The sequence below is a fragment of the Cherax quadricarinatus genome, chromosome 88 (genome assembly GCF_038502225.1).
Source record: "Cherax quadricarinatus isolate ZL_2023a chromosome 88, ASM3850222v1, whole genome shotgun sequence".
NCBI lineage: Eukaryota > Metazoa > Arthropoda > Malacostraca > Decapoda > Parastacidae > Cherax > Cherax quadricarinatus.
In genome coordinates, this window is record NC_091379.1 from 17,282,360 (window position 1) to 17,308,455 (window position 26,096).

Below are 26,096 nucleotides of genomic sequence, written 5' to 3' on the forward strand. Positions count from 1 at the left end.
CTTGTAAGCAGTCAGTTCGTGTTTCCACCTCAGCATGGCTGGACGGCTGCTACAGCCACTGCTGGTAAGTACAATACCTCCACTACAGTCCCTGGTAAGTACAATACCTCCGCTACAGTCCCTGGTAAGTACAATACCTCCGCTACAGTCCCTGGTAAGTACAATACCTCCGCTACAGTCCATGGTAAGTACAATACCTCCACTACAGTCCCTGGTAAGTACAATACCTCCGCTACAGTGTAAATCTTATTAATTGTTACTCACAAACTGATTTAACAAAACATGCCAACAAACGCTAGCACATACCAGAAAACGTTTACCAGGGCCGAGACATTCTGTAAGTAATACAGATCTATCTGACATCAGTGACATACTACCATATAGAAAGCCAATTGTTATGCTGATATTTCAGGCAAATTACGCCATTTGTGACATAATTTGCGGGAAATGCTCAGCATAACAAGAGGCTTTCTATATAGTAGTATGTCATTGATGTCAGCTATGGTGTGTATACCTTGTACATGTACTGGTAGTAAATATATGTATTATTATTATTATTATTATTATTATTATTATTATTATTATTATTATTATTATTATTATTATTATTATTATGCCCAAGTGTTTATTTACATGTGTTGTTAAAGCAACACCTGCAATGTTGACATAGTCACTGTGCTGTGGACGGCCGCGTATAACAATCCACTACTACATACCCAGACTGTGCACATGTACACAGAGATGGTTTTAAGTCAACATTATCAGTCTACGTCTTCCTTAACTTTAGACAATACTAAAATTAAAAAATAAACTACATTAACCTCATGTAGATTTCCTGTTGTAGACACGTGCACTATGCAGCCGTACTTGTGCACATAACTTGCATTGCGCACATGTGTGCACAAAAAAATAAGGTAAATCACTGTCTCACTATACGGTGTCATGTCCAGTTCACAGTACCAGGCTGAACTGTTTACAGTGCTGATGATGTCCTTATAAGTAATGGTTTGATGACAGTGCTGGATAAACCTGCCACTCTACCTCACTAATGCCACCATACTTCGTATATATCATATAGATATATATATATATATATATATATATATATATATATATATATATATATATGTCGTGCCGAATAGGCAGAACTTGCGATCTTGGCTTAAATAGCAACGTTCATCTTGCCATATAGGAAAAGTGAAAATTTGTGTATATAATAATTTTGCCAAAATCATTCTGAACCTAACAAAAAAAATATATTTGACTGTGTTTGTTTAGCACTAAATTATTGTAAACGTATTTAAAATATATTTAGTTGAGTTAGGCTAAAATAAATTGTTCTTGTTATAATAAGGTTAGGTAAGTTTTCTAAGATTCTTTTGGTGCAAAATTATAATTTTTTACATCAACATTAATGAAAAAAATACATCTTTAAACGTATAAGAGAAAATTTTTGAAAGGTCTTAATTTTCAATGAGTTCTTGCTAATTGACCAGTTTTACATATTCAGCACGACTTATATATATATATATATATATATATATATATATATATATATATATATATATATATATATATATATATATATATATATATATATATTATTGTGACCACGAACGAGTGGTATTGATCATTAACAACACTATGACTAGCCAAGGACTCAAACCCATGCTGCATTGGCTCGCCTCAAGAGTGATGAGACGGCAGGTTACAAATTTCATGGAGCAGCACAACCAACATAACCTGAACCAGCATGGTTGTAGAGCAGGACGATCATGTCTGTCACAACTGATGAACCATTATCACAGAATTACGGAGGCACTGGAAGACGACCAAAACGCAGGTGTGATTTACAGAGATTTTATAAAGGTGTTTGACAAATGCGATCATGTAGTGATAGCGCATAAAATGAAGGTCCTGGACATTACGGGGAAGATAGGCAGATGGATTTTTGGGTTATTGACACACACCACAAAACGTAGTAGTGAACAGGGCAAGATCCAGCATCAGCGAGGTCAAAAGCTCAAGTGCCCCAAGGCACTGGCCTGGCACCTCTGCTGTTTCTCATCCTCATAGCAGACATAGATAATAACACCTATCACACTTTTGTATCATCATTTGCAAATGACACTAAAATAAGTATGAAAGTCAGTACGGTAGAGGACACTGAAAAAGTACAGGAAGACTTAAGCAGGGTTTTCCAGTGGGCAGTGAAGAACAACATGACGTTCAATGGTGATAAGTTCCAGCTGCTTAGGTATGGAAAGAATGAAGAACTCAAAAGGTCACTGTATACAAAACTCAAGATGGTCACCAAATAGAACGTAAGGAACATGTACAAGACCTGGGAATAATTATGTCAGCGGACCTTTCTTTTAAGGAACATAAGACAAAGATCACGACAGCCAGGAAGATGACGGGGCGGGTATTGAGAACTTTCAAAACAAGGGTAATAATGCCGATGGTAACAATCTTCAAATCGCTAGTGTTCCCTCATTTAGAATACTGCTCAGTGCTGACGGCCCCGTGCAAAGCAAGATAAATATCAGAGCTGGAACAAATACAGAGATCGTTTACGGCTCACATTGAGCCTGTACAGCACCTAAACTACTGGCAACGCCTGCAAGTGCCAGCAGTGCCTGCAGCTTGTACCAGCAGTGCCTGCAGCTTGTACCAGCAGTGCCTGCAGCTTGTACCAGCAGTGCCTGCTGCTTGTACCAGCAGTGCCTGCTGCTTGTACCAGCAGTGCCTGCTGCTTGTACCAGCAGTGCCTGCAGCTTGTACCAGCAGTGCCTGCAGCTTGTACCAGCAGTGCCTGCAGCTTGTACCAGCAGTGCCTGCAGCTTGTACCAGCAGTGCCTGCTGCTTGTACCAGCAGTGCCTGCTGCTTGTACCAGCAGTGCCTACAGGTTGTACCAGCAGTGCCCACAGCTTGTACCAGCAGTACCTGCAGCTTGTACCAGCAGTACATGCAGCTTGTACCAGCAGTGCCTACAGGTTGTACCAGCAGTGCCTGCAGCTTGTACCAGGAGTACTTGCAGCTTGTACGAGTAGTGCCTGCAGCTTGTACGAGTAGTGCCTGCAGCTTGTACAAGCAGTGCCTACAGGTTGTACCAGCAGTGCCTACAGGTTGTACCAGCAGTGTCTACAGGTCGTACCAGCAGTGCCTACAGGTTGTACCAGCAGTGCCTACAGGTTTTACCAGCAGTGTCTACAGCTTGTACCAGCAGTGCCTACAGGTTGTACCAGCAGTGCCTACAGGTTGTACCAGCAGTGCCTACAGGTTGTACCAGCAGTGCCTACAGGTTGTACCAGCAGTGCCTGCAGCTTGTACCAGCAGTGCCTGCAGCTTGTACCAGCAGTGCCTACAGGTTGTACCAGCAGTGCCTACAGGTTGTACCAGCAGTGCCTACAGGTACCAGCAGTGCCTACAGGTTGTACCAGCAGTGCCTACAGCTTGCACCAGCAGTGCCTGCACCTTGTACCAGCAGTGCCTACAGCTTGTACCAGCAGTGCCTACAGCTTGTACCGGCAGTGCCTACAGCTTGTACCAGCAGTGCTTACAGCTTGTACCAGCAGTGCCTACAGCTTGTACCAGCAGTGCCTGCAGCTTGTACCAGCAGTGCCTGCAGCTTGTACCAGCAGTACCTGCAGCTTGTACCAGCAGTGCCTACAGCTTGTACCGGCAGTGCCTGCAGCTTGTACTAGCAGTGCCTGCAGCTTGTACCAGCAGTACCTGCAGCTTCTACGAGCAGTGTCTGTAGGTTGTACCAGCAGTGCCTACAGGTTGTACCAGCAGTGCCTACAGGTTGTACCAGCAGTGCCTACAGGTTGTACCAGCAGTGCCTACAGGTTGTACCAGCAGTGCCTGCAGGTTTTACCAGCAGTGCCTACAGCTTGTACCAGCAGTGCCTACAGCTTGTACCAGCAGTGCCTACACGTTGTACCAGCAGTGCCTACAGGTTGTACCAGCAGTGCCTGCAGCTTGTACCAGCAGTGCCTGCAGCTTGTACCAGCAGTGCCTGCAGCTTGTACCAGCAGTGCCTACAGGTTGTACCAGCAGTGCCTACAGGTTGTACCAACAGTGCCTACAGCTTGTACCAGCAGTGCCTACAGCTTGTACCAACAGTGCCTACACGTTGTACCAGCAGTACCTACAGGTTGCACCAGCAGTGCCTGCAGCTTGTACCAGCACTGCATATAGCTTGTACCAGCAGTGCCTACAGGTTGTACCAGCAGTGCCTACACGTTGTACCAGCAGTGCCTGCAGCTTGTACCGGCAGTGCCTACAGCTTGTACCGGCAGTGCCTGCAGCTTGTACCAGCAGTGCCTGCAGCTTGTACCAGCAGTACCTGCAGCTTCTACGAGCAGTGCCTGTAGCTTGTACCAGCAGTGCCTACAGGTTGTACCAGCAGTGCCTACAGGTTGTACCAGCAGTGCCTACATGTTGTACCAGCAGTGCCTACAGGTTGTACCAGCAGTGCCTACAGGTTGTACCAGCAGTGCCTGCAGGTTTCACCAGCAGTGCCTACAGCTTGTACCAGCAGTGCCTACAGCCTGTACCAGCAGTGCCTACACGTTGTACCAGCAGTGCCTACAGGTTGTACCAGCAGTGCCTACAGGTTGTACCAGCAGTGCCTGCAGCTTGTACCAGCAGTGCCTGCAGCTTGTACCAGCAGTGCCTGCAGCTTGTACCAGCAGTGCCTACAGGTTGTACCAGCAGTGCCTACAGGTTGTACCAGCAGTGCCTACAGCTTGTACCAGCAGTGCCTACACGTTGTACCAGCAGTACCTACAGGTTGTACCAGCAGTGCCTGCAGCTTGTACCAGCACTGCATATAGCTTGTATCAGCAGTGCCTACACGTTGTACCAGCAGTGCCTGCAGCTTGTACCAGCAGTGCCTGCAGCTTGTACCAGCAGTGCCTACAGGTTGTACCAGCAGTGCCTACAGCTTGTAGATATGTTCTGGAGTCTAGTGTGTGTGTACTCACCTAATTATGGTTGAATGGGTCGATTCACAACTCCTGGCCCCGCCTTTTCGCTGGTGGCTACTAGGTCCACTTTCTGCTCCATGAGCTTTATTGTACCTCTTCTTCAAGGTATGTACGGATCCTGCCACACACTAGTGTGTGTGTGTGTGCGTGTGTGTGTGTGCGTGTGTGTGTGTGCGTGTGTGTGTGCGTGTGTGTGTGTGTGTGTGTGTGTGTCTGTGTACTCACCTAATTGTAGTTGCAGGGGTCGAGACTCAGCTCCTGGCCCCGCCTCTTCACTGATCGCTACTAGGTCCTCTCCCTCTCTGCTTCCTGAGCTTTGTCATACCTCTTCTTAAAACTATGTATGGTTCCTGCCTCCACTACTTCACTTGCTAGGCTATTCCACTTCCTGACGACTCTATGACTGAAGAAATACTTCCTAACGTCCCTGTGACTCGTCTGAGTCTTCAGCTTCCAGTTGTGACCTTTTGTTTCTGTGTCCCCTCTCTGGAACATCCTATCTCTGTCCACCTTGTCTATTCCTCGCAGTATCTTGTATGTCGTTATGATGTCTCCCCTGACCCTTCTGTCCTCCAGTGTCGTCAGTCCGATTTCCCTCAACCTTTTCTCGTACGACATTCCCCTGAGCTCTAGAACTAGCCTTGTTGCAAACCTTTGTACTTTCTCTAACTTCTTGACGTGCTTGACCAGGTGTGGGTTCCAGACTGGTGCTGCATACTCCAGTATGGGCCTAACATACACAGTGTACAGTGTCTTGAACGATTCCTTATTAAGGTATCGGAATCGTTCAAGACACTGTACACTGCGTATGTTAGGCCCGTACTGGAATATGCAGTGTGTACTCACCTATTTGTGGTTGCAGGGGTCGAGTCACAGCTCCTGGCCCCGTGTGTGTGTGGTGTGTGTGTGTGTGTCTGGCTGGAATGTGGTTGTCGCTACACTTGTGTCACTGACATGACAACATATAAAGTTCAAGCCGCAAATTTGACAATACGAAAAAAGACAGAAAGGAACATTGTGCAAGACTGGAACACGACCCGGCGCTCAGGTACGACCCGGCACTCAGGTACGACCCGGCACTCAGGTACGACCCGGCACTCAGGTACGACCCGGCACTCAGGTACGACCCGGCACCCAGGTACGACCCAGTGCTCAGGCACGACCCGGCACTCAGGTACGACCCGGCACTCAGATACGACCCAGTGTTCAGGCACGACCCGGCACTCAGGTACGACCCGGTACTCAGGTACGACCAGGTACTCAGGTACGACCCGGCACTCAGGTACGACCAGGCACTCAGATACGACCCAGTGCTCAGGTACGACCCGGCACTCAGGTACGACCCAGCATTCAAGTACAACCCAGCACTCAGGTACGACCCAGCACTAAGTACGACCCAGCATTCAAGTATTCAAGTACAACCCAGCACTCAGGTACGACCCAGCACTAAGTACGACCCAACATTCAAGTACAACCCAGCACTCAGGCACGACCCAGCACTAAGTACGACCCTGCATTTAGGTACGACCCAGCTTTCAGGTACAACCCAGCACTCAGGCACGACCCAGCACTAAGTACGACCCAGCATTCAAGTATTCAAGTACAACCCAGCACTCAGGTACGACCCAGCACTAAGTACGACCCAGCATTCAAGTACAACCCAGCACTCAGGCACGACCCAGCACTAAGTACGACCCAGCTTTCAGGTACAACCCAGCACTCAGGCACGACCCAGCACTAAGTACGACCCAGCATTCAAGTACAACCCAGCACTCAGGCACGACCCAGCACTAAGTACGACCCAGCATTCAAGTACAATCCAGCACCCACGCACGACCCAGCACTCAGGCACGACCCAGCACTAAGTGCGACCCAACATTCAAGTACAACATAGCACCCACGCACGACCCAGCACTCAGGCACGACCCAGCACTAAGTGCGACCCAGCATTCAGGTACAACCCAGCACCCAGCCACGACCCAGCACTCAGGTACGACCCAGCATTCAAGCGCGACCCCAGACATCTGTTTACTGTTAGGTAGCAAGGAACAGCATCTGTTATGAGACTTACCGCTTGGTCGTGCCCAGGGTTGGACCCGGGTCCTGTGGTTGTACATCGCTCACCCAACACTGAACCATAATCTTCCTCAGTCATTTCAACACATGGGCCGTTTCCGAACAAGCAAGGCGACCCAAAAAAGAAGAAAGCACTTCACCATCATTCACTCCATCACTGTCTTGCTAGAGGCATGCTGATACTACAGTTCAGAAACTGTAACATAGCTCCACATCCTTCAGAGTGCAGACACTGTACTTTCCATCTCCAGGAGTCAAGTCCGGCTAAAAGGTTTCCCTGAATCCCTTCAGAAATGATATTTTCCTCACACTCCAACAGCACACCGATTCATAAAAACCATTTGCCTCAACTCGCTGCTAACATGCTCCAGCATGCATCCGGGAAGTCCCCTCCCTCCAACCTTGTCTAGGACAACCCTTACCTTACCTTCCACTACAAATTTATATGCCTACCAAGTCATTCTTTTTGTTCCTTCATTTCTAAATGTCCAAACCACCTCAATAACCCCTCCTCAACCCACACCTTCTAATCTCCAACCTATGGATTCTTCTTTAAGAAAAAGGAAGAGAAGATGTAAACTAGAAAGAGAGAGGCGCTGCCTATACAGGCGAAGGCAAAGAATAACAGAGCAGCTAAAAGAGGCCAATATATCTGTAATACGAAGGGAGGCACTGGTCAGAGAAATAACAAACATTGAAGTAACGCTAAAGGAATCTTATAGGAGTCAAGAACTAAAAGCCATATATGAAATTGAAAGAAACCCAAAATATTTCTTTTCTTATGCCAAATCAAAGTCGAAAACAACGTCCAGTATTGGGCCCCTACTTAAACAAGATGGGTCCTACACAGATGACAGCAAGGAAATGAGTGAGCTACTCAAGTCCCAATATGACTCAGTTTTTAGCAAGCCGCTAACCAGACTGAGAATCGAAGACCTAAACGAATTTTTTATGAGCGAGACACAGAATTTGCTATTCAAACCTTTCTGGTATTATCCTGACGCCAAATGACTTTGAAACGGCGATAAATGACATGCCCATGCACTCTGCCCCAGGGCCAGACTCATGGAACTCCATGTTCATCAAGAACTGCAAGAAGCCCCTATCACGAGCTTTTAACATCCTATGGAGAGGTAGCATGGACACGGGGGTCGTCCCACAGTTTCTAAAAACAACAGACATAGCCCCACTCCACAAAGGGGGCAGTAAAGCAATAGCAAAGAACTACAGACCGAAAGTGCTATCATCTCATATCATAAAAATCTTTGAAAGGGTCCTAAGACGCAAGATCACCACACATTTAGATACCCATCAGTTACACAACCCAGGGCAACATGGGTTTAGAGCAGGTCGCTCCTGCCTGTCCCAACTACTGGACCACTATGACAAAGCACTGGATGCTCTAGAAGACAAACAAAATGCAGATGTAGTATACACAGACTTCACAAAAGTCCTTGACAAGTGTGAAAATGGTGTAATAGAGCACAAAATGTATGATAAGGGAATAACAGGAAAAGTTGGTAGATGGATCTATAATTTCCTAAAAAACAGAACACAAAGAGTAGTAGTCAACATTGTAAAGTCCGAGGCAGCTACCTGGAGTTTACCTGGAGAGAGTTCCGGGGGTCAACGCCCCCGCGGCCCGGTCTGTGACCAGGCCTCCTGGTGGATCAGAGCCTGATCAACCAGGCTGTTGCTGCTGGCTGCACGCAAACCAACGTACGAGCCACAGCCCGGCTGATCAGGAACTGACTTTAGGTGCTTGTCCAGTGCCAGCTTGAAGACTGCCAGGGGTCTGTTGGTAATCCCCCTTATGTGTGCTGGGAGGCAGTTGAACAGTCTCGGGCCCCTGACACTTATTGTATGGTCTCTTAACGTGCTAGTGACACCCCTGCTTTTCATTGGGGGGATGGTGCATCGTCTGCCAAGTCTTTTGCTTTCGTAGTGAGTGATTTTCGTGTGCAAGTTCGGTACTAGTCCCTCTAGGATTTTCCAGGTGTATGTAATCATGTATCTCTCCCTCCTGCGTTCCAGGGAATACAGGTTTAGGAACCTCAAGCACTCCCAGTAATTGAGGTGTTTTATCTCCGTTATGCGCGCCGCGAAAGTTCTCTGTACATTTTCTAGGTCAGCAATTTCACCTGCCTTGAAAGGTGCTGTTAGTGTGCAGCAATATTCCAGCCTAGATAGAACAAGTGACCTGAAGAGTGTCATCATGGGCTTGGCCTCCCTAGTTTTGAAGGTTCTCATTATCCATCCTGTCATTTTTCTAGCAGATGCGATTGATACAATGTTATGGTCCTTGAAGGTGAGATCCTCTGACATAATCACTCCCAGGTCTTTGACGTTGGTGTTTCGCTCTATTTTGTGGCCAGAATTTGTTTTGTACTCTGATGAAGATTTAATTTCCTCATGTTTACCATATCTGAGTAATTGAAATTTCTCATCGTTGAACTTCATATTGTTTTCTGCAGCCCACTGAAAGATTTGGTTGATGTCCGCCTTGAGTCTTGCAGTGTCTGCAATGGAAGACACTGTCATGCAGATTCGGGTGTCATCTGCAAAGGAAGACACGGTGCTGTGGCTGACATCCTTGTCTATGTCGGATATGAGGATGAGGAACAAGATGGGAGCGAGTACTGTGCCTTGTGGAACAGAGCTTTTCACCGTAGCTGCCTCGGACTTTACTCTGTTGACGACTACTCTCTGTGTTCTGTTAGTGAGGAAATTATAGATCCATCGACCGACTTTTCCTGTTATTCCTTTAGCACGCATTTTGTGCGCTATTACGCCATGGTCACACTTGTCGAAGGCTTTTGCAAAGTCTGTATATATTACATCTGCATTCTTTTTGTCTTCTAGTGCATTTAGGACCTTGTCGTAGTGATCCAATAGTTGAGACAGACAGGAGCGACCTGTTCTAAACCCATGTTGCCCTGGGTTGTGTAACTGATGGGTTTCTAGATGGGTGGTGATCTTGCTTCTTAGGACCCTTTCAAAGATTTTTATGATATGGGATGTTAGTGCTATTGGTCTGTAGTTCTTTGCTGTTGCTTTACTGCCCCCTTTGTGGAGTGGGGCTATGTCTGTTGTTTTTAGTAACTGAGGGACGACCCCCGTGTCCATGCTCCCTCTCCATAGGATGGAAAAGGCTCGTGATAGGGGCTTCTTGCAGTTCTTGATGAACACAGAGTTCCATGAGTCTGGCCCTGGGGCAGAGTGCATGGGCATGTCATTTATCGCCTGTTCGAAGTCATTTGGCGTCAGGATAACATCGGATAGGCTTGGTGAAAAGCTCTGTTCCACAAGGCACAGTACTCGCTCCCATCTGTTCCTCATCCTCATATCTGACATAGACAAGGATGTCAGCCACAGCACCGTGTCTTCCTTTTCAGATGACTCTCGAATTTGCATGACAGTGTCTTCCATTAAAGACACTGCAAGACTCCAGGCGGACATCAAGTAAGTTTTAAATGGGCCGCAGAAAACAATATGAAGTTCAATGATGAGAAATTTCAACTACTCCGATATGGAAAACTTGAGGAAATTAAAATTGTATCGGAATATGAAACAAATTCCAACCACACAATAGAGCGAGAAACTAATTCAAAAAACCTGGGAGTGATCATGTCGGAGGATCTCACCTTGAAGGACCATAACATTGTATCAATCGCATCTGCTAGAAAAATAGCAGGATGGATAATGAGAACCTTCAAAACTAGCGATGCTAAGCCCATGACACTCTTCAGGTCACTTGTTCTATCTAGGCTGGAATATTGCTGCACACTAACAGCACCTTTCAAGGCAGGTGAAATTGCTGACCTAGAAAATGTACAGAGAACCTTCATGGCACACATAACTGTGATAAAACACCTCAATTACTAGGAAGACTTGAAGTTCCTCAACCTGCACTCCCTGGAATGCAGGCGAGAGAGATACATGATTATATACGCCTGGAAAATCCTAGAGAGATTAGTACCAAACTTGCACACGAAAATCACTCCCTATTAAAACAAAGGACTCGGCAGACGATGCAACATTTTTCCATTGAAAAGCAGGGGCGTCACTAGCACGATAAGAGACAACACAATAAGTGTCAGGGGCTCAAGACTGTTCAACTGCCTCGTAGCATGCATAAGGGGGATTACCAAAAGACCCCTGGCTGTCTTCAAGAAAATGCTGGACAGGCACCTAAAGTCAGTACCTGACCAGCTGGGCTGTGGCTCTTACATCAGGTTGCATGTGGCCAACCATAGAGCCTGGTTGATCAGGTCCTGATCCACCATGAGGACTAGTCACAGACCGGGCCGAGGGGGCGTTGACCTGTGAAACCCTCTCCAGGTATACTTCAGATATATTCACACCACACATTGCCCTCAGACACAACATCTCCACTGCCTCCAGCCTTCTCCTTGTTACAACAATCGCCACCTATGCTTCACACCCATACAAGAGCATTGGTACCACTATACTCTCACACATTCCTCTCTTTGCTTCCATGGATAATGTTCTTTGTCTCCACAGACTCCTCAGTGCACCACTCACCATTTTCCACTCATCAGTTCTATGATTCACCACCTTGTCCTTCATAGACCCATTTGCTGACTCATCCACTCCCAAATATCTTTAAACATTCACTTCCTCCATACTCCCTCCAATCTGATATCCAGTCTTCCATTACCTAATTTGTTATTCTCGTCACCTTGCTCTTTCCTATGTTCACTTTCAATATGCTTCTTTTACATTCCCTACCAATCTCGACAACCAACCTCTGCTACTTCTCTTCAGAATCTCCCAAAAGCACAGTGTCATCAGCAAAGAGCAACTGTGACAACTCTCACTTTGTGTTAGATTCTTTATCTTTTAACCCCACACGTCTTGCCAAGACTCTCCCATTCACTTCTCTTACAACTCCATCTATAAATATATTTAACAAGTGGAAATCTTTTAGTTATCTTTATTTCAGAAGGTAATGAGAAGATAATGTTATTATTACTCTCAGAGGGGCTCAGTAAGGTTACTTTCTGAAGGAAAGCTTGAGTGATAGTTAGGATATCACAGTTACTGAAGTGATAGTTAGGATATCATAGTTACTGAAGTGATAGTTAGGATATCATAGTTACTGAAGTGATAGTTAGGATATCATAGTTACTGAAGTGATAGTTAGGATATCATAGTTACTGAAGTGATAGTTAGGATATCATAGTTACGGAAGTGATAGTTAGGATATCATAGTTACGGAAGTGATAGTTAGGATATCATAGTTACTGAAGTGATAGTTAGGATATCACAGTTACTAAAGTGATAGTTAGGATATCATAGTTACTAAAGTGATAGGATATCACAGTTACTGAAGTGATAGTTAGGATATCATAGTTACTGAAGTGATAGTTAGGATATCATAGTTACACAGTTACTGAAGTGATAGTTAGGATATCATAGTTACTGAAGTGATAGTTAGGATATCATAGTTACTGAAGTGATAGTTAGGATATCATAGTTACTGAAGTGATAGTTAGGATATCACAGTTACTGAAGTGATAGTTAGGATATCATAGTTACTGAAGTGATAGTTAGGATATCACAGTTACTGAAGTGATAGTTAGGATATCATAGTTACTGAAGTGATAGTTAGGATATCACAGTTACTGAAGTGATAGTTAGGATATCACAGTTACTGAAGTGATAGTTAGGATATCACAGTTACTGAAGTGATAGTTAGGATATCATAGTTACTGAAGTGATAGTTAGGATATCATAGTTACTGAAGTGAAGTGATAGTTAGGATATCATAGTTACTGAAGTGATAGTTAGGATATCACAGTTACTGAAGTGATATCATAGTTACTGAAGTGATAGTTAGGATATCACAGTTACTGAAGTGATAGTTAGGATATCACAGTTACTGAAGTGATAGTTAGGATATCATAGTTACTGAAGTGATAGTTAGGATATCACAGTTACTGAAGTGATAGGATATCATAGTTACTGAAGTGATAGTTAGGATATCATAGTTACTGAAGTGATAGTTAGGATATCATAGTTACTGAAGTGATAGGATATCATAGTTACTGAAGTGATAGTTAGGATATCACAGTTACTGAAGTGATAGTTAGGATATCATAGTTACTGAAGTGATAGTTAGGATATCACAGTTACTGAAGTGATAGTTAGGATATCATAGTTACTGAAGTGATAGTTAGGATATCATAGTTACTGAAGTGATAGTTAGGATATCATAGTTACTGAAGTGATAGTTAGGATATCATAGTTACTGAAGTGATAGTTAGGATATCATAGTTACTGAAGTGATAGTTAGGATATCATAGTTACTGAAGTGATAGTTAGGATATCATAGTTACTGAAGTGATAGTTAGGATATCATAGTTACTGAAGTGATAGTTAGGATATCACAGTTACTGAAGTGATAGTTAGGATATCATAGTTACTGAAGTGATAGTTAGGATATCATAGTTACTGAAGTGATAGTTAGGATATCACAGTTACTGAAGTGATAGTTAGGATATCATAGTTACTGAAGTGATAGTTAGGATATCACAGTTACTGAAGTGATAGTTAGGATATCATAGTTACTGAAGTGATAGGATATCATAGTTACTGAAGTGATAGTTAGGATATCATAGTTACTGAAGTGATAGTTAGGATATCACAGTTACTGAAGTGATAGTTAGGATATCACAGTTACTGAAGTGATAGTTAGGATATCATAGTTACTGAAGTGATAGTTAGGATATCACAGTTACTGAAGTGATAGTTAGGATATCACAGTTACTGAAGTGATAGTTAGGATATCATAGTTACTGAAGTGATAGTTAGGATATCACAGTTACTGAAGTGATAGTTAGGATATCACAGTTACTGAAGTGATAGGATATCACAGTTACTGAAGTGATAGTTAGGATATCACAGTTACTGAAGTGATAGTTAGGATATCATAGTTACTGAAGTGATAGTTAGGATATCACAGTTACTGAAGTGATAGTTAGGATATCACAGTTACTGAAGTGATAGTTAGGATATCATAGTTACTGAAGTGATAGTTAGGATATCATAGTTACTGAAGTGATAGTTAGGATATCATAGTTACTGAAGTGATAGTTAGGATATCACAGTTACTGAAGTGATAGTTAGGATATCACAGTTACTGAAGTGATAGTTAGGATATCACAGTTACTGAAGTGATAGGATATCATAGTTACTGAAGTGATAGTTAGGATATCACAGTTACTGAAGTGATAGTTAGGATATCATAGTTACTGAAGTGATAGTTAGGATATCACAGTTACTGAAGTGATAGTTAGGATATCATAGTTACTGAAGTGATAGTTAGGATATCATAGTTACGGAAGTGATAGTTAGGATATCATAGTTACGGAAGTGATAGTTAGGATATCACAGTTAACACAACACAATCCACAACATAATACAACACAATACACAGCACAGTACATAACACAATACACCACACAATCCACAACACAACGCATCACAATACACAACACAATCCACAACACAACACAATCCACAACACAACACAATACACAACATAATCCACAACACAACACAACACAATCCACAACACAACACAACACAATACACAACATAATCCACAACACAACATAATCCACAACACAACACAACACAATGTTGCAACCCCTGAATGGGTTGCAATATATATTATGTATAAATATTACATGTATATTACCTTTTCATATAATTTTATACTGCTTATATTTGCGATAATAGCTAAATCGTAAATATATTGCTTTATATTATTATTTGACTTAGTTAGGATGTTAGGTAGTATGTAACACATATATTATGTGCTCAAAGTTCAAGTCTTGATTGTCTAACTACTGTAATTATTGCTTGTGGCTCGTTTCCCTGCCGGCTTCTGTTGCTGAGCAGCAACTGTCCACAGAGCTATCACGTGATAGAGAGGGGGTGTCCTCACCTCGCCTGAAGTATTCAGTCTGGTCTAGACTCTCTTGGTGGTTGGATGTATTCCTGACAAGAAGTGCCTAATTCTCCCTTATTGGCCCTTGCTGGAAGATCGTCTCTTGTCTCATTATTCTTGTTAGTTCTGGAGACTCTGTTCACAGAACTTTGGATAGACTTAGTGATTTTCGACGTTGTACTGAGGTTGTGTGTCTCTTAGACACTCTGAGCAACTCAGGTCCTGAGCTGTAGCTTCTGACCTAATTTGTACTGGTTTCTGTGTACTGTCACAGTTGGGATTTTCTTATGCTGAACTTAGATTCAGTAGTATGGGAGTTTTGTGACTTTTGTGGAGGATCTGCAGATGGTCCCTACTTAGTGTCTTTATATTATCTCCTTGTTTCTGATTTTGTGTCGCAGTTGCTTGTTATATTGCTAATGGGCTTAGCATTCTTTTTATTGTTCAAGCAGACTGTTCTGATTGCCAGTTGATCAAGAAGTTAGTTTATTTGTGGACTTTGTCAGTCACTTGTTTAAGTCTAGTCGAGTCGTGAGACATAGCGAACTACTTCGAGCACTTACACACTTACACATAATTATTTGTAATATCTTATTAAATGTTAATGTACCAGACGGTACTTAAGAATTATAAATGTGATATGTGCTTTCAGCACAATAATACTGTACACGAGAGAAGTGATTAATATTATCTTGATTACTGTGATTAATTTAAATTAATTTAATTTGATATACGCCTAGACAACTTAATGAATTTCTTAAATTTTAATTTCTCTAGTTAGTAGCCTACCAGTTGTAATCCTGAAGCACTATTGAATCATACTGAATTCTAATGGATAATTGGACAAGGATACTGACTAAATGTTACGAAAACCCAGTAATAGGCTGGATGCTAGAAGGGCAGTCCTTTCTAGTATTACCTGGAGATCTCTATGCTTTTAGAATCGCGTTTTTTTAACAACAATACACAACACAACCCACAACACAACACAACACTTTCCACAACATAATACAACACAATACACAGCACAGTACACAATACACAACACAATCCACAACACAACACAATACACAACACAACCCACAACACAACACAATACACAACACAACACACAACGTAACACAACACAATACACAATACAATGCCCCAGGCCACACCCTGGTAACATTAACAAGGTAACATTAACAAGGTAACCTTCAGTGGAGGCTGAGATTTTAAGTCACAGCATTACAAAGGAGTTTCAACACGACTAAATTCTCGCTTCCGTTGTCTAACTCAAGGTTACCATGGACACTACCCCACCTACCTTACACACACACACACACACACACACACACACACACACACACACACACACACACACACACACACACACACACAGGGGAGGAGGGGTTGCACTTCTAATAAAAAACCGGTGGGGTTTTCAAGAAATGGAAGGAATGGGCGAGATTGGAGAAAGGGATTACATAGTAGGTACAGTTCAGTCAGGGGAACACAAGGTAGTCATTGCAGTGATGTATAACCCACCACAGAACTGCAGGAGGCCAAGAGAGGAATATGATTAAATTCAATTCAGTTCAATTAAAGTTTATTCTCTATAAGGGTTACAATGTGGGGTTTACAGGTTTTGGGTATTGTGTGGTTTACATGTTATAAAATACTAATTACAGAGGGGGGCACTAGGACACCTAGCATGGCTAGGCATTTCGAGCAGACTTAGATTAATTCTTAACATTAAATCCTTACAGATTATGGTATTAAGGCTAAGTGACTACATCATAATTTGTGAGTTTAGCAATGTGAATGCTTTTGTTTTGGCACAATACAAGGTGTCTATATTGGAGTATCATAGGCAAACTTATGACTAGTTAGGATTCATTATTTTAAGATTAAGATTAGTATTTCTGGGTTTATAGTCAGTGGGTGAGTGAGTGTAGTTGTGAACCACCAGGTGGTTATCATGTAGTTAGTTGTCGGGGTGGATCAGGGAGATAAGATGTTTTCTAACTGTAGTTTTGAAAGTGATGAATGTGTCTGCAGTAGTTCTAGAGTTTTCAGGTAGGGTGTTCCAGATTTTAGGTCCTTTGAAATACACTGAATTTTTGTAAAGGTTTAGTCGAACACGGGGAATGTCGTAGAGATGTTTGTGTCTGGTGTTATGCCTGTATATCCTGTCACAACTATCAAGAAAGCATTTTAGGTCAAGGTTAATATTGGAATTTAAGGTCCTGTAGATATAGATTGCACAGTAATAAGTGTGGATGTTCTGAACAGGGAGTAAGTTTAGATCTATGAAGAGTGAGGGGGGGGGGTGTTGCCAGGGATGGGATTTAGTGATTATTCTTACTGCAGCTTTTTGTTGGGTTATTATTGGCTTTAGGTGTGTTGCTGCAGTTGATCCCCAAGCACAGATGATGAATGCAACAGAGCAATGGTGAACACTCTAGCTGAGGTGGCAAGAAGGGCTCACTCAAGTAGAGCGAAGCTACTGGTCATGGGCGACTTCAATCACCCGGTGGTCTGGTGGCTAAAGCTCCCGCTTCACACACGGAGGGCCCGGGTTCGATTCCCGGCGGGTGGAAATTCCGACACGTTTCCTTACACCTATTGTCCTGTTCACCTAGCAGCAAATAGGTACCTGGGTGTTAGTCGACTGGTGTGGGTCGCATCCTGGGGGACAAGATTAAGGACCCCAATGGAAATAAGTTAGACAGTCCTCGATGACGCACTGACTTTCTTGGGTTATCCTGGGTGGCTAACCCTCCGGGGTTAAAAATCCAAACAAAATCTTATCTTATCTTATCACAGGGAGATTGATTGGGAAAACCTGGAGCCTCATGGGGGTCCCGAAACATGGAGAGCCAAGATTGTAATAATGTTGGTAGAATTACCGACAATATGTAAAGTAAAAGGACACAAGTGCAACTAATGTGACGTTGCCACAATAAATGTCACATTAGTTGCACTTGAGAGCCAAGATGATGGATGTGGTGCTGGCAAATCTCATGAACCAACATGTTAGGGATACTACCAGAGAGAGAGGGGAGGATGAACCAGCAAGACTGGACCTTGTGTTCACCCTGAGTAGCTTAGACATTGAGCACATCACATATGAAAGGCCCCTTGGAGCTAGTGACCACGTAGTTATGAGCTTTGAATACAATGTGGAGCTAAAAGTGGAGAGGGTAACAGGAGTAGAAAGGGAAAAGCTAAACTATAAAAGGGACGACTACACAGGAATGAGGACCTTCCTGCAGGAGGTTCAGTAGGAACAAGAGTTGGTAGGAAAATCAGTAAACGAAATGATGGACTTTGTAACAAAAAATGCAGGGAGGTAGTGGGAAGGTTTGTTCCCAAGGGTAACAGAAATAATGGGAAGGACAGAACGAGCCCTTGGTTTACCCGAAGGTGCAGAGAGGCAAAAACTAAGTGCTCTAGAGAATGGAAAAAGTACAGAAGGCAAAGGACTCAGGAGAATAAAGAGATTAGTCGACGAGCCACAAACGAGTATACACAGATAAGGAGGGAGGCGCAGCGGCAGTATGAAAATGGCATAGCATCAAAAGCCAAGTCTGACCTGAAACTACTCTACAGGCACATCAGGAGGAAGACAACAGTCAAGGACCAGGTAATCAGGCTGAGGAAAGAAGGTGGGGAGCTCACAAGTAACGACCAGGAGGTATGTGAGGAGCTCAACATGAGATTTCAGAAAGTATTTACAGTGGAGGCTGAAGGGACAATGGGAAGACAAAACAGTGGCGTACAGCAACAAGGGATATACCAACAAGTGTTGGATGAATTACACACAACTGAGGAGGAGGTGGAGAAGCTCCTAAGTGACCTTGATACCTCAAAGGCGGTGGGACCGGACAACATCTCTCCATGGGTCCTTAGAGAGGGAGCAGGGACACAACGTGTGCCACTAACCAAAATCTTCAACACTTCCCTTGAAACTGGGCAACTACCTGAAGTATGGAAGAAGGGAAATGTAGTCCCCATCTTTAAGAAGGGAGACAGAAATGAAGCATTAAATTATAGATCAGTGTCACTGACATGTATAGTATGCAAAGTCTTGGAAAAGATTATCAGGAGGAGAGTGGTGGAGCACCTGGAGCGGAACAAGATTATAAACGACAACCAGCACGGATTCATGGAAGGCAAATCCTGTGTCACAAACCTACTAGAGTTTTACGACAAGGTAACTGAAGTAAGAAATGAAAGGGAGGGGGTGGGTTGATTGCATTTTCTTGGACTGCAAGAAGGCCTTCGACACAGTTCCTCACAAGAGATTAGTACAGAAGCTAGAGGAACAGGCACATATAACAGGAAGAGCACTGCAATGGATCAGAGAATACCTAACAGGGAGGCAAAAGCGAGTCATGGTCCATGATGAGGTATCACAGTGGGCGCCAGTGACGAGCGGGGTCCCACAGGGGTCAGTCCTGGGACCAGTGCTATTCTTGGTATATGTGAACGACATGACGGAAGGGATAGATTCAGAAGTGTCCCTGTTTGCAGATGACGTGAAGTTAATGAGGAGAATTAAATCAGACACGGACCAGACAGGTCTACAAAGAGACCTGGACAGGCTGGATGTGTGGTCCAGAAACTGGCTCCTAGAATTTAACCCCGCCAATGCAAAGTCATGAAGATCAGAGGAGGGCAAAGAAGACTGCAGACAGAGTATAGAGCTAGGTGGCCAAAGACTGCAAACCTCTCTCAAGGAGAAAGACCTAGGAGTGAGTATAATACCGAGTACATCGCCAGAAACACACATTAACCAAATAACTGCTGCGGCATATGAGCACTTGGCAAACCTGAGAATAGCATTCCGGTACCTCAGTAAAGAATCGCTCAAGACTATACACTGTGTACGTCAGGCCCATACTGGAGTACGCAGCACCAGTTTGGAACCCACACCTGGTCAAACACGTCAAGAAATTAGAGAAAGTGCAAAGGTTTGCAACAAGGCTAGTTCCAGAGCTAAGGGGAATGTCCTACGAAGAAAGGTAAGGGAAATCGGTCTGACAGCACTGGAGGACAGGAGGGTCAGGGGAGACATGATAACGACATACAAAATACTGCATGGAATAGACAAGGTGGACAGAGACAGGATGTTCCAGAGATGGGACACAGAAACAAGGGGTCACAATTGGAAGCTGAAGACTCAGATGAGCCAAAGGGATGTTAGGAAGTATTTCTTCAGCCATAGAGTAGTTAGGAAGTGGAATAGTCTGGCAAGCAATGTAGTAGAGGCAGGAACTATACATAGTTTTAAGACGAGGTATGATAAAGCTCATGGAGCAGGGGGAGAGAGGACCTAGTAGCGGTCGGTGAAACGGCGGGGTCAGGAGCTGAGTCTCGACCCCTGCAATCACAATTAGGTGAGTACACACACACACACACACACACACACACACACACACACACACACACACACACACACACACACACACACACACACACACAGGAGCTGTGACTCGACCCCTGCAACAACAAGAAGGTGAATAGACATGTACGCACACAGATGAAAGGGGCAATAAAGACAGAGCTAGAGTCAGTAGATAACCAGAGTAGAGTGGAGCAGAGTACACAAACACCCACAGAACCACCCTTAGAACCCCACAGCCAAATACGCAACCCAAACCCACATCCCCCACCCCACACACTGCAGTAGAAATCCATAGCATCCTGCCAGGACCCAACCTAATCCCACAAACCCCACAGAATACAGTGTTGGAGAGGAAACTGAAGGTATGGTACACCAACGTTGATGGTATAACAAATAAGTGGGAGGAATGGCCCGAAAGAATCACAGAGGCATCACTAGACATCATAGCCCTCACAGAAGCCTAGTTCTCAGGAATGATAAACGCCATCTTTCTAACTGGATATCAGATCCTGAGGAAAGACAGAGAGAACAAGGAGGTGGAGGAGTGGCACTGCTTAATAAAAACTAATGAGATTTTGAGGAGTTGGAGAGAAGAGACAGAGGAGAAGCAAGAGACTACATAACAGGAACACTTCAGACTGGAGGTCCCATAATAGTGATTGTAGTGATGTATAACCCACCACAGAACAGCAGGAGGCCAAGACAAGAATATGATGAGAGTAACAGAGAGATGGTTGATACACTGGCTGAAGTGGCCAGAGGGGCCCATGTGGGCAGGGCAAAACTTTTGGTTGTAGGTGACTTCAATCACAAAGAAATCGACTGGGAAAACCTGGAGTCACATGGAGGTCTAAGATGTTGGAAGTGGTACTGGAAAACCGCATGCATCAACACGTTAGGGACACCACCAGAGAGAGGGGAGAGGATGAACCAGCAAGGCTGACCTAGTATTCACCTTGTGCAGTGCAGATATTGAGGACATCACATATGAAAGGCCCCTTAGAGCTAGTGATCACGTGGTTCTAAGCTTCGAATACTCAGAGTTACAAGTGGAGAGGGAGGCAGGAAAAATGAATCCAAACTACAAGAGAGGGGACTACACAGGCATGAAGAATTTCCTGCACGAGGTCCACTGGGACAGAGAACTGGCAGGGAAAACAATCGTGGTGTAATAGCACACAAATGAGTGCTAAAGGGATAACTGGCAAAGTAGGCAGATGGATCTTCAACTTTTTAACCAATCGAACACGAAGAGTAGCGGTAAACAGAGTTAAATCGGAAGCTGACATAGTGATGAGCTCTGTTCCACAAGGCACAGTACTTGCCCCTATCATGTTACTCATCCTCATATCAGACATAGACAGAGATGTAAACCATAGCACTGTATCATCCTTTGCAGATGATACTAGGATCAGCATGAGAGTGTCATCCATCGAGGACACTGCAAATCTCCAAGAAGATATAAACAACTTAACATTAAGATCGACAACACTCTAATTGCCAGACATAATGAGGGCAAATTCCTTGGCCTATACCTCGACAACCTAAATTTCAGCACCCATATCCAACATATAACAAAAAAAGTATCCAAAACGGTGGGGATCTTCTCCAAGATACGATACTACGTGCCGCAAACTGCACTTCTCACGCTATACCATTCACTTATATATCCATACCTCACCTATGCTATCTGTTCTTGGGGATCAACTGCAGCAACACACCTAAAGCCAATAATAACCCAACAAAAAGCCGCAGTAAGAATAATCACTAAATCCCATCCCTGGCAACACACCCCCCCACTCTTCATAGATGTAAACTTACTCCCTGTTCAGAACATCCACACTTACTACTGTGCAATCTATATCTACAGGACCTTAAATTCCAATATTAACCTTGACCTAAAACGCTTTCTTGATGTGACAGGATCCACAGGCATAACACCAGACACAAATAAAGTTGCCTAACTGTTGCCTATAAGGCATTGGCTTAAGCCGGTAGGAGAATTGGACCTGCCTCGCATGGGCCAGTAGGCCTGCTGCAGTGTTCCTTCTTTCTGGTGATAACTCTCTGGTGTTAATAATTCTCTGTAATGTTGAAGTACAGTCCCTGGACCCATTATGTACCTCTGTAATGTTGATGTACAGCCCCTGGACCCATTATGTACCTCTGCAATGTTGAGGTACAGCGCCTGGACCCATTATGTATCTCTGTAATGTTGAGGTACAGCCCCTGGACCCATTATGTACCTCTGTAATGTTGAGGTACAGCCCCTGGACCCATTATGTACCTCTGTAATGTTGAAGTACAGTCCCTGGACTCATTATGTACCTCTGTAATGTTGAGGTACAGATCCTGGACCCATTATGTCCCTCTGTAATGTTGAGGTACCAGTCCCTGGACCCATTATGTACCTCTGTAATGTTGAGGTACAGATCCTTGACCTATTATGTACCTCTGTAATGTTGAGGTACAGTCCCTAGACCCATTATGTACCTCTGTAATGTTGAGGTACAGTCCCTGGACCCATTATGTACCTCTGTAATGTTGAGGTACAGTCCCTGGACCCATTATGTACCTCTGTAATGTTGAGGTACAGTCCCTGGACCCATTATGTACCTCTGTAATGTTGAGGTAAAGTCCCTGGACCCATTATGTACCTCTGTAATGTTGAGGTACAGTTCCTAGACCCATTATGTGGTGGCCTGGTGGTTAACGCTCTCGCTTCACACGGCGAGGGCCTGGGTTCGATTCCCAGCCAGAGTAGAAACATTGGACGTGTTTCTTTCAACCTGTTGTCTATGTTCCCCATCAGTAAAATGGGTACCTGGGTGTTAGTCGACTGGTGTGGGTCGCATCCTGGGACACTGACCTAAGGAGGCCTGGTCACAGACCGGGCCGCGGGGGCGTTGACCCCCGGAACTCTCTCCAGATAAACTCCAGATTATATACACTTGTAATTTTCTGACTCCCTCCCGACCCTGGATATGAGATGCATAATAAAGATATCAAACTAAAGATATCAAACTAACCTAACTCTTTAAATAGAATGTGTTCTTGTTCTTGCAGGTGTTGATGACTGTGTTAACGACCATTCTTGGCGACCTGAGCTACCCACAACAGCCTCTTCACCCTCACCAGGCACCAACGACCGAAGATGTGACCCCAGGAACGTCACAGGCTGGAGAGGTCCCCGACAAACTCAGACGGACGTTGAGGAAACAACCACGGCTCCTGGTGAATACTTCGGTCCCCTTCAGCGTGGCGCCACAACCCGTGAAAGACACGCCCGAGGTGGCCTTGGCTAAACAACTCTTCCTGCGCACGTTCCATAGGATTAGGGAAGCACTTCTGGCTGCACAGTCTAACCAGTTTCACCGGTTCATAGACGAAGTTCATGTAAAATATTCTGACAACTTCCAGAGAAACAAAGATGTCGTTCCAGCAACAAATACTCACCACTTCCAGAGGATCAAAGATGAAGTCCCAGTAACAAACACTCACCACTTCCAGAGGATCAAAGATGAAGTCCCAGTAACAAACACTCACCACTTCCAGAGGATCAAAGATGAAGTCCCAGTAACAAACACTCACCACTTCCAGAGGATCAAAGATGAAGTCCCAGTAACAAACACTCACCACTTCCAGAGCATCAAAGATGAAGTCCCAGTAACAAACACTCACCACTTCCAGAGGATCAAAGATGAAGTCCCAGTAACAAACACTCACCACTTCCAGAGCATCAAAGATGAAGTCCCAGTAACAAACACTCACCACTTCCAGAGGATCAAAGATGAAGTCCCAGTAACAAACACTCACCACTTCCAGATAATCAAAGACGAAGACCCAGTTGAAAAACTTAGCAAGTTCAACATCTCATCCTTCCACGATGTGGTGAAGAATTTACACGATGACTCCCACTCCCATGATGTTTCCCACGGTCACCCACACGACCATTCTCATGACCATCGCTATCATTCCCACCAGCTCTCCCATGATCCCTCCAATGGTCATTCACAATATCGTTCTCGTGATCACTACTCCCAAGAACATCCACATAAATACCATATTGATCCATCCAACGACCACTCTCACGAGCCCCCACGCGACCACTCCCACGGGCTCCCACACGACCACTCCCACGAGCCCCCACACGACCACTCCCACGGGCTCCCACACGACCACTCCCACGGGCTCCCACACAACCACTCCCACGAGCCCCCACACGACCACTCCCACGGGCCCCCACACGACCACTCCCACGAGCCCGCACACGACCACTCCCACAAGCCCCCACACGACCACTCCCACGAGCTCCCTCACGACCACTCCCACGAGCCCCCACACGACCACTTCCACGAGCCCCCACACGACCATTCCCACGAGCCCCCACACGACCACTCCCACGAGCTCCCTCACTCCCACTCCCACGAAAACTCGAATGAGAACCCACGCGATCACTCAAAGGAAAATTCCCACGAGCGCTCATACAAAACCTCCCATGAAAACTCCCACGAGCATCCCAGCAACCACTCCCATAACAAGTCCCGCGATCACCCGAGCGACCACTCTCCGGAACACCAAGACGACCACTCCCACGAACACGCAAATGACCATTCCCACGAAAAGTCCGGAAAGTTCCCACACTCTCACTCCCACTACCACCCAAATTTCCACCCAGACAACAGAAACAGTCAACAGACACACGACCACCACCACTCAGACAGTCAACTGACACACGACCATCACTCAGACAGTCAACACACACACGACCACCACCCCAAGTCCCTCCCACTCTTCCTGCGACAACCTCGGATAAATCTTATCCCTGACGCAGATTTGGAACCCGAGTATTTCCTGCAGTCGGTGAAGGTGGACCCGGGGTTGATGATGCGCCTGCACCCACCTCTTCCCCCTCACTCCTTCGTCCAGGAGTTCTACCCTGTGGGTGACGACGGTCTGGGTGGCACCTGCTACCAGTTTATCCTGCTGGAGCCTGATAATGAGCTCATGGAGAACCTCCTTCAGACAGACCAGGGACAAAATAGAACAGAGTCCAAGATAGAAGAGATCTCTAGGCCCGTGGCTAAGACAGAGGACATCTCTAAGCTCGTGGCTAAAACAGAGGACATTTCTAGGCCAGTGGCTAAGACAGAGGACATCTCTAGGCTTGTGGCTGAGACAGAAGAGATCTCTAGGCCCGTGGCTGAGACAGAAGAGATCTCTAGGCCCGTGGCTGAGACAGAAGAGATCTCTAGGCCCATGGCTGAGACAGAAGAGATCTCTAGGCTCGTGGCTGAGACAGAAGAGACATCTAGGCTCGTGGCTAAAACAGAAGAGATATCTATCCCCGTGGCTGAGACAGAAGAGATCTCTAGGCCCGTGGCTGAGACACAAGAGATCTCTAGGCCCGTGGCTGAGATAGAAGAGATCTCTAGACCCGTGGCTGAGACAGAAGAGGTATCAAGGTCCGCGGCTGATACAGAAAATATGACAAAGTCTGTGGCTGAGACAGAAAATATCCCAAAGTCTGTGGCTGAGACAGAAAAGATGCAAACATCGGTGACCAGGACAGAAAAGATCTCGAGGTCTTCAACGATCACAAAAGCTGTAGCATTATCAGACTTATGAGAACTTCTGGACTTTCTGGTTCCTTAC

At 44.8% G+C, this 26,096-nt stretch overlaps 1 protein-coding gene across 1 annotated transcript; it reads left to right on the forward strand.

Moving 5' to 3' along the window:
• Positions 1-26,092, forward strand: LOC138855281 (uncharacterized). Its single transcript, XM_070103787.1, has 2 exons — positions 1-64; positions 23,508-26,092. The coding sequence occupies exons 1-2, from the start codon at positions 35-37 to the stop codon at positions 26,067-26,069; spliced, it is 2,592 nt and encodes an 863-aa protein (XP_069959888.1). The 5' UTR covers positions 1-34; the 3' UTR covers positions 26,070-26,092.
• Positions 26,093-26,096: the final 4 nt, after the last annotated feature.